At 35.2% G+C, this 9,765-nt stretch overlaps 2 protein-coding genes across 3 annotated transcripts; both read right to left on the reverse strand.

Annotated features, from left to right (window-relative positions):
• Positions 1-2,203: 2,203 nt before the first annotated feature.
• LOC113771867 lies at positions 2,204-3,103 on the reverse strand. The gene has a single exon (XM_027316416.1). The coding sequence runs from the start codon at positions 3,101-3,103 to the stop codon at positions 2,204-2,206; it is 900 nt and encodes a 299-aa protein (XP_027172217.1).
• A 2,745-nt stretch (positions 3,104-5,848) lies between these two features.
• Positions 5,849-8,865, reverse strand: LOC113770791 (PLASMODESMATA CALLOSE-BINDING PROTEIN 5-like). Of its 2 annotated transcripts, XM_027315371.1 has the most exons (5): positions 8,744-8,865; positions 8,584-8,658; positions 7,059-7,556; positions 6,596-6,626; positions 5,849-6,469 (listed from the first exon to the last, which is right to left on the reverse strand). In XM_027315371.1, exons 1-5 carry the CDS (start codon positions 8,826-8,828, stop codon positions 6,286-6,288), a joined length of 873 nt encoding a protein of 290 aa, XP_027171172.1. In that variant the 5' UTR covers positions 8,829-8,865; the 3' UTR covers positions 5,849-6,285. The 2 variants fall into 2 exon arrangements, with proteins under 2 accessions (XP_027171172.1, XP_027171173.1); XM_027315372.1 differs by having other exon boundaries at positions 8,499-8,833.
• Between the last annotated feature and the right edge of the window lie 900 nt (positions 8,866-9,765).

Below are 9,765 nucleotides of genomic sequence, written 5' to 3' on the forward strand. Positions count from 1 at the left end.
TTATGAAAATTTCATTTACTTAGCAATTACCATTGCCTGCATCGAGATGCGTGCGCACAATCATGGGGATTACGATATGGTGTGTCCTCATCTTCTGAACTTGTAATGAATGTTACTACTAGAATTCAAGTACACTGTCGTCGTCCCGAATTGAATTGAATTGAATTCTGGTTTTTTTTTTTGTTTTGTTTTAATAAATGTTGTTGTCTGCAGAATTCAGAAAGTTTTTCTGATCAGATAGCTGTCAAATTGTTTAACTGCAGCTCTCCATAACTGTTGAATTTTGTTAAAGAAATCAGAATCACACGTTTTTAATTCATTCTTATTAACGATTATTTAGAATTTTTTTTCATATTTTTCTGTTTATCACTTCTATTATGTGATGTATAAAAGATAAAATATTTATTAAAAATTTCAGAACGTTTTGATCTAATGACTAAAATTGAGATTTCAGGAGATTTTGAATTTTAATCCCCTGTTTCCCTTCACAGTCATTTAAATCCTACCCCTCTTTTATTAAAAAAAATAAAAAAAATGTTAATTGAAAGATGAAATCATGGTTGGCATACGTGTGCAGTTTTTTTTTTTTTTTTTTTGGGTTGCTTCAAATAATCATTAGTCCAAACCCAAGCACAAAACAATTATTAGTATATCTCACTGGGACTAGCATATCAATTGGGTTAGTTGGCTCCAACATCGGCCCATTGATTGGAACACTGGAAACTCTGGGCTTTTATGATGTATGCCCCATCTAATTTGCTTCTAACTAATCAGATCTCCCAAACAAGAGCGGTCCATCGTAAGGACCGGATTGAGCGTAAGGATTTAGACAGTACCATTTTTTTTTGGGTGGGTAAACCATAGCTGGGTTGTTTCACCTCTACCGGGTAAGGTCGGAGGCATTTATAGATTACATCAACATGATCGTGACATCGAAATTTAAACACACAATTTTTTGTGATCGTAACATCAAGAATGGAATTCAAAAACCCTTTTTGTTTTTTAATGATGAAATGGTCAATTCTTATTAATCGAGCTAACATTTGTTGACATAAATGTTTCCTCTAAATGGTTGAAAGCCCATCGAGCAAACTCAAAGCTAGATGGTCCCCAAAATTATGCAAAGAACATTGACTAGCTTACTAGAGTCCTCTAATTGACCTGTCAAAGTCTAATAACTGCAAAAGTGGATTTTAGGAGGACATAGGCTTCAAACTCTCATTAGCAAAGGGCACCAACTCATATCTCCACGGATAAGAATCATCTTATTCTAGTTGATAAATTAGTGTGTTACTACTAAGACTACTCCTCGTTTATTTATTCACATTTTTGTATCTTCGCTTTAGTCTCCCTTGCTGATTTAATGAATAGAAATAGGATTAGCATCCCTCTCCCATGTACAGAATTTATAAATAAAAAAAAGGGTTGCTAAAGTCAACATCAATGGTCAAACGCAATGCATAAGTCAAATTTTCGCTTGTGAGCTGTCATCAAAATTGCTTGTATAAAATTAGAAGTTGGTCTTAACATAAAAAAGAATTAACAAAATCAACTTGAATATTCTACGTAATATAAAACAGGGCAATTAATATAATCAAGATATTAAAGCAAGATGCTTGATAGATATGATCTACATACACTTAACCTTTTTTTTTTTTTTGTTGATACGATAGCTTTCTACACTATGGGGAAGGAGAGGGTCTGAAGAGATTTTAGGATAATCCGGAGGGAATTGAATCACCACCGGAGTAGACGGGTGCACTACGCACCCGACTGAATTTTTTAAGTAATGCCACATTTAATTATGACAAATTGGTGGGATCTACTTTGTGCTCCCTTCCTCGTCATTTGGCCCCGCATTGTTGATTATTCACATCTCCATCCGGCATTGTCTGTTTCCTGGCTTGAGTGATCAGTATCCCTTATGCATGAGAATTTCATCCAATAATTGTTTGATACACATGTGAAATAGAAATAATGTCTCAACTTCTTTTCTAGCAAGGGGGCATATACTTATATTATTTATTTGTACTATTCCATCACCTAAAATATTATTTCTAGTACTTCTCACTAGAGGAAAAGTAAAATCGAATTTGCAAAAAAAAAAAAGAGAATGAAAACTAACTAATTTTCTATGTTAGTGCCTTTTTATTGAAAACAACTTTTTTCTTAAAATAACAATTAGAAGAATTTAACCAGTAAATTAAATGTGGGATAGGTACTTCGGTGAAGAATTATGATGAACTTTACGTAGGTGTTGGGCAGACATGCCTAATGCATCATCCACCGTTCGATCATGCCATCCATTTCCTAGAGCTTGATTCAACCGTCCGATGAAACCCGGTTTTTCCAACTCACAGTAATTCAAGAATTGTGCCACGGCCTTAGGATTCTTGCTCTTCCAGCAATTGCTGTCTTTCTCCATTGATTCCAAATCCAAGCTCCCAAAACCTAATAGCCCACCGGAAGAAACAGCTATATTGCTTAGGTACTCAACAATGCCGTTGATAAGAGTTGACGGGGCATTGCCTTGACCATCCCATAGCCATATACGTGCCATGCCTTGTTGTACTGCTAAAAACATGGCATGGCTAAAATTTATCTCCTCCAAGACTGAAGGACTAATATGAAGAACAAACTGATGGCCGCGATCATGTTCTTGGCCGGAGTCAACAACGATGGAGCTCGATAAATTCCGGCTGGAGAGCCGGAGGACGACATGGTTGACTTTCTTCTTAGGGAAACTACCATTAGGGTAAAGAAAATCTTCAACAAACTTGCTTGTGGTGAGAAGTAAACTTGAAGCTTCATCATTTGACGCATAAAAAAGATCGAAACGCTTTCCCGGGGATGTTTCGCGAGCTTCGTTGATAATGGATATTGAAAATCCCTTGGAGGCTTCATGGTTTGCCCATATGGAGACTATTCCAACGGAGATGATGAAAACTAGCCTGGAAATGATCCCTGATGAACTTGACAAGTAAACTTTGGCCGAGTTACTAGTGAATTGAATCGGTAAGCAGATGTCTTCGGTTGCGGCGTTAGTGGGGGTGGCGGTGGAGGGTAGGAGGGATTGGAGGAGATGTTGATTCTCTACCTCCATGGAAACTGGAAAGAATTATTAAGAATGGAATGTCGAGTTGTACAAGGTGTTGAATTTGAAGTGAAGAAGACTCGTTATAAGCAATGTTTTGAAATTTAGACGGTTGATTGAATCGGTAAAGTGTTCGGATCGAGATTCATCAGTCGGACCGGTTTAACTCTGGTTCAATAAATTTTTTTAAAAATAATTTATATAAATATATATGCACAAAATAAGACATGCATTGGACTAATTTAAGACTTTTTGAGATGAAAAGTTTAATATTTTCAAAGAACTTGGATTTTCACAAATAAAATTTTAAAATTATAAGTTGAAACAAATAAATTTCATTTCAATCTTACTTAAATTTACTAAAAAAATAATCTTATATCCAATCCAAAAATACCACAATATTCCAAAATTATACAAAATTCACGTCTATGAGAATTAGACATTGTGAGTTTAAATTTTAATTCACATTTTTTATATTTAAAGATTGCAACTTTAAAAAAAAAAAAAGATTGGAGTTTGGAGGAAGTCAAGAAAATAGAAAATAGAGATACAAACTTGATAAGAGGCAAAAAATGAAAAGAAAGTGAGTGGATGTGATATTCAATAATCAGTCTTTAATGTTAAGGAAAACTTATCTTTTAAATTTTTTTCAATTTAATAGACAAGAACAAAAAAATAACCGGTTCAACTGTTCAATCCGATCTACAAAATTCGAATAGTTTAATCTGATTTTTAAGTCTAGTTAACCCAAAATATGAATAGGACCGAAGCTACGACCAATTTGCGGTCCGACCGATTTTCAAAACATTGGTTATAAGAAGCATAGTGAATGGCCTGACTGGATAGAGGGGTCCTTTACCTCTCCCAGTACCCCATTGTTTAATCTTTCTGTCGTGTCGACAATAAAGTCGATCTGCAGTATGAATTTTGCACGCCATTGTAGAGTATAACCGTAAACAAATGTTCCACCCCAAACAACTTTCTTTTTTTTTTTTTGAATTCTGTACCAACGAACAAGGATCATTTTGCTATAATAGAGATTTATGATATGCTAAGAGCCTTATTCTTCTTTCTTTCTTTGTTTTTTTTTCTTCTCCCTTCATGTCAATTCTGCCCTAGAAAATGATAGAGGAAGTCTCAAATTTGGATGGAGGAACCCATGTATGTTTGTTTTGGCTTAAATCTAAGGGTGGATTTTGATTTAGCCCTTCGAAATAGGTCAATGTATCAATTCAATCCCTAAAAGTGAGCAACTTCCAGTTAAACCCTCTCTAACTGGAACTTCCATTCCAAAATAAGCTGTTTCATCATTTCAAGTTTGGTTAATAATGTTTAACTAAACTTTAGCAGTATATATAGTTAAATTCAATTACCGCAAGTTTTTAGAAACTTCACAGCAATTAAATTCCATCTAAATGAACTAAAAAGATAGAATAATGCTAAACAAACGGAGCCCTGCAAATATTCATCAACCTGTCTATTTAATTTGTTATTCTTATCTTTTGAATTTATTTTTCTATAAATTCTTTTTGGATTAATCTTTCCTACACTGATAGCACACTGTCAGTGTAGGAAAGATTAATCAAAAAAGAATAAATTTTATATACACTGACAGTGCATCTTATATACATTGATAGTGTATATAAGATACACTGTCAGTGTATATAAGATTTACTCTTTTTTTATTTGTTAACTTTTTGAAGCAACATTCAAAGTTTCTTTTATTATGTAAAAGCCTGTTTCCAATATTCTTTTTTTTTTTTTTTTTTGCCTTCGTATCAATTCTAATGATGGTGAGCTAATGCCCAAATTTTGGATGGAGAACAATGACGTCCCCGTTTGTTTTCGTTTGTTAGGCTTAAATGTAAGCCGAAGATGGTTTTGTGGGCCTTGGGACTTGTCGTTTTCGCACCAACTGGGAACATGTTGGGATTGCAGTTGTCCCAATTTAAAAAAATTGGAGTATGACCTTCCACTAATCCTATTAGTACTACTAAAGGAGTGATGCGGAGGAGGATTAAACTCCTGTTAACATCTCTAACTAATTACTTGGCCTCTGATTATTGGATAGCCATCGCAATCGCCTTCTTGTTTTTCTGAGTATTTTTTTTTGTCTCACGTACATTACATTTTAAGAAAATATCTTTTAGAATATTATTTTTAAAAAAGTTCTAAAATCCAAACAAACCCAATTGCCACTATTGTAGATTTGTATAGAAGAAGTGAAAAGGATGTCATAGTAAAGGATGTAATTTCTCTTAAGTGCTGCTTAATTTATGCAATTTCTCTTTCTTACGAAAAAAAAAAAATAATAACAAAAGGATGTGTTAGAACTATCTTGATTGTTGGAGCTTTGAGTCTTTTCTTTTGGATGACAATAAGTCAAAACATCTTTTTCCATGAATAAAGTGGAGAATTTTTATTTTTTGCTTGCTGATGCAGAAAGCACCTGGGACTGGGATTCTTCTTGTGTACCCATGAACGAATCAGCCTAGAGGCTGTCGTTTTAGGCTTTTAGCACTCTTTTCCTTTTGCTTTATTTACTTTTTAGTTCTCTACATGTTCCATCTTGCCTTGCCCACCTTCATCCGTTTCTCAGGTTTGTATGTCTAAAATTAATATAGAATCCAAATGAAAGCTTGGCTTAGAACAAAATTTTAAGGACAAGGCTGACTTGCCATGATAATTTTGCACTTAAGAATCATCTAAAAATTTATGTAGTGTGCACAAAAAGAAAATTACTCAAGAACATGATTTCAATAGGCAAGCAATTTAGCTTATGCATGATCAAGATTTTCACTAATATATTTCTGACCTTTTTCACAAAACTTGAAAACCAAAAAAAGAAAGCAAGAAAGGAAAAGGAAGACTTGCTCCAAAGCCAGAAGCTTCTACCAATACAAAATCCTTAGCAGCTTGCTCCATCTTTCATGTACAAAGTAGCCTTTACTTTTCTCTCCTGCTTCTCTTTCTTTTCTTTTGTGAGATGTCACTTCGGCAATTGATTAAAATGATCACCAATTTGACATCAAATGCCTCTGTCCCTTTTTTTCCTATCACTCAACTCAACCGTCCATCCTATACATATTATCTTTCCCCAAAAAAAAAAAAAAAAGAAAGAAACCTGCATGCACCCACACAAATGACTTGCAATCCTATTTAGGCCACATAAAGTTTACAACTGAACATGCTTATAACTTCTTAACACTTTTCATCTGTGAATGATGGATAGCAAATGTTAGTAAAAAAGTTAAGATGTGTAGATGTATCATGCAACATGCCAAAGTAGCTCCTGAGCTGGTTGGGGTGATAGGACCAGCTCCATATACTCTTGATCCCATTGAATTTGTAGTATTCAATATGGACGAGCTCGTGCTGCAAAGTCCAAAGCAGATTGAAAGAAACTCTTTCTCAATTAAGTACCATGCGTGGATGATTCTTTTTTTCTTAAAAAAAATTAACTCGAAATTAGATATTGCAGTGAGTATGAAGGGAGCTTACCTAGTGGATTGAAATTGACAGGTCCCATAACCTGCAACCCATAGACGCATCAAGAATTAAGAGAAAAAGATTGTACCAACATTTCTTTTCTTTGTAATCTAAGCTTCAATTTTGAATACCTTGCACTCTAAGAGTGGCTGAGGTATATGTGTACATTGCGGGCATGGTCTTCTATTCCATTAGTTTTGTTAAAACTGTTACTGATTGGATTTAAGTGGGACAAATATAATGGTTTATAGTGTAACAGGATTCAAAATTAAGTTTGGAGTACAAAGTAAAATTAATCCTTATACGGAGCCAAAAAGTTTCAGCCCTTCAATGAAAACTTTCTTGCCTGAATGAGATTTCGGTTTAATGTAAAAAGGAACTAGCAAATGAACAGGCGGCAAGTTCTCGTGTTCATATCTGCAGAGTGATTATATCTTGTGTTTGAGTAGAAACATTTCATGGAAATGTTACTTACTTGGATCAGTGCTAGTAGGAACAGCAGTGCCACCAAAATTGCAGCTATTTGGAATTGGATTCTTCTGATAGTAGCTATTGAAAGCATAAGAAGCGTGATCATGAACTGTATTTGGATAGTAGCAATTGCCACCGGCTTGAATAGCTTGACAATCGGCTCCTCCGTATCCACAGGCATAATCCAATGCAACCTGCAATGCAGTTTGTGACGCAGATTGGCTTGCAATACACCAGCTTGCACTTGAAGATAGAGGAGACGTTGTCATCAATGGATTGGCTGGATTGGTTGTTGTTGAAGCTGAATCAGGATTTGAAACTGTTGGATTTAAAGTTGGATTTGTTGCAGTGGGGTTCAGAGGATTTGTTGTTGGAAGTGTCGTTATAGGGGTGGTAATATCCTTCTCTGTTGTGGAGATTGACAGAAAAGCTTGCAATTTTCCTACTTTATGGTGTGGGATTTTGTTCTGCACTTCTGCTTCTTTCTCTCTGGCAACTGATGCTGGAATTGGAAACAGAACAATTCAACTGATCAATTGCTTTCTTGGGTGAGTATGGCACACACTCAATGAAACAACAGAATTCTTTCCAACAGAGATGAAGACTATGATGAGAACGTGTTGCCCTGATTAGGATTGGTTGCTTCTGCCTTTGTCAATGTATAGTTCCATGATTTCATCCTTGTATGGATGAATATCCTTCAGTAAATTATGTTTTACTTTTTAGGTAAATCCATCTTGTTGTGTTGGAGTATGGCTTTTCAGAAACAGAAGCATCCATTAACCGAGTAGATTGCAGAAACTATTAAGAAATGACTTTAGTTTAGGATTTCATTATACTATTAAAGCAACAAAACTTTACGTAACCGCCCTATTGAATGATGAGAGTCCCAACTGCCAAGTGCTAAGAACAGCCACTAAAAATACTCCAATAATTCAAGATTTGAGGAAGGATCGTAGTGAAAAGAAGAAACTTGAATAATTAATTGAACCATCGTTAAATCTTTGAATGCATTAGCATTGTGCTCTCTTTTTTAGAAGCAAAATGTGCCAGTAGAAAGCAAGTCCTTTTGGATAGTAACATAAGAGATTGGAAATTCACAAGAAAATGCACCTACATATGAAGATCAGCTTATCAACATACATACAAAGTTTAAACATGAAACATTTCCAAAAAAAAAAAAAATGCACTTATTGAATTGCAGTTAACAACATTCAGATGGATTGGAATCCCAAAAAAAAAAAAAAAAAAAATAGAAGACACAAAGAAAGCATGCATGAACAGGTTTAGAATCTCATGAAAACAGAATAAAGCAGAAAGCAATTCTTAGTTGAAAAAAAGATGGAATTAGATACCCTTTTCACAATAGAGACTAGCTGAAGTAATGAATAAGAAAGACAGACATAATTATGATGTTGAAAAAATGTCAAAGATAATTAATCACCTGAACAGAGCAAAAGATAAGTCATGAGTTGGATGAAAATATGACAACTAACAATCCTTGTACCCATCCTTTTAAAGTTTCTAACCTCTTCTCCTCCTCCTTGTGGCTCTATACTTTCTTCTGCAATTCGCACTGCTATCAGGTTCTGTTGCGAGCTTAGCTAAGAGTAAAAAAGGGCGAGCCAAGCCATATCAGAAATAAAGGAGCATGATGAACTTGTTGAAAAGAAGGGGACTTGAGCTAACCTTCAAGATATATACATAGAAAAATGTTGAGAAGTAAGTGAGGTGTCCTGATGTGGAAGAGAGAAAAGGAGAAGACTTGAGACATGGGGTGGGAGGGGAATTGAGGGAGCAAGAGGGAAAAGGAAAGGGTGCAAAAAGGAGGGAGGAGGTGGAAGGAGGGGAAGAGAAGAAAGCTAAAGAGGGAATTGTTTGGAATTTAAGTTGTATAATGTGGGTTGAAGTAGTGATGATAGTAATGATGGTCATGATCTGTGCAATTTCTCTTTTTCTCTCTCGTGGGATTCTACTTTCACTGTTTCATAGGACTAAATCTTTAAATCTAGTAGCTATTACCCAATAGCCAACTGTGTGGAAACTGGAAAGCATTTACTGTTATTCTTCTAAATCTGACTTAATGGGACTGTGGACCTAGGCTGGTCTCATCTCAATATTCAATTATCAAGCCTAAGATTCCCAAATTTGTCCTCCCTCATCTGGGATTTTTGTCAACATATTGTGTGTCAAAAGGGGTGGGAATTTGTCCCTTGCTCTAAAGAAAAGATTCTCATTAGTCTTTTTATCTAATTGGGCAGCAAAATTTTCCGAAAAGTCACAATAAAAGCAAGAAATACCGTTAAATTTCATCCAAGATTTCAGTTTCTATGTTTTTATCTAATTGTGACCAGGACTATGTCTACCAACTGCATCGCGCTTGACTTTCAGTCCTGGTGCAATAGCAGTATGTCAAGATTTCTTCACCTTTGAATTTTTAACTCTTTTTGGCGAAACTATCTTGTCAAGATTTTCCTTTAGGAAAGGAGATGGTGTTGATGTTCTCTGCAACAGTATATTATAGCAGAGGAAACTGTTTCCTAGTTTCTTCATCTCTCTGGTACATTGAGGACTCGAGAAAAGAGGAGGGGATCGGACACTTGTCTAAAGAAATGGTGCTCATTTCCTTCTTTTTTTTGTCGTTTTTTATTTTGTGGTTGGATATAAACTAGCACTTCTACTTGTCAGAACCTTCTGATCCGAGGAAATTG

The sequence above is a fragment of the Coffea eugenioides genome, chromosome 5 (assembly GCF_003713205.1).
Source record: "Coffea eugenioides isolate CCC68of chromosome 5, Ceug_1.0, whole genome shotgun sequence".
Lineage (NCBI taxonomy): Eukaryota > Viridiplantae > Streptophyta > Magnoliopsida > Gentianales > Rubiaceae > Coffea > Coffea eugenioides.

What these genes read in the sequence shown, in the direction of transcription:
- LOC113770791 (XM_027315371.1), bottom strand. Translation starts at nt 8,828, where the DNA reads ATGTCTCAAGTCTTCTCCTTTTCTCTCTTCCACATCAGGACACCTCAC. An exon ending in TCTATGTATATATCTTGAAG is followed by an intron (nt 8,659 to 8,743) that starts GTTAGCTCAAGT and finishes TTTTACTCTTAG; the next exon opens with CTAAGCTCGCAACAGAACCT. An exon ending in TGTCAATTTCAATCCACTAG is followed by an intron (nt 6,470 to 6,595) that starts GTAAGCTCCCTT and finishes TGGACTTTGCAG; the next exon opens with CACGAGCTCGTCCATATTGA.
- LOC113771867 (XM_027316416.1), bottom strand. Translation starts at nt 3,103, where the DNA reads ATGGAGGTAGAGAATCAACATCTCCTCCAATCCCTCCTACCCTCCACC.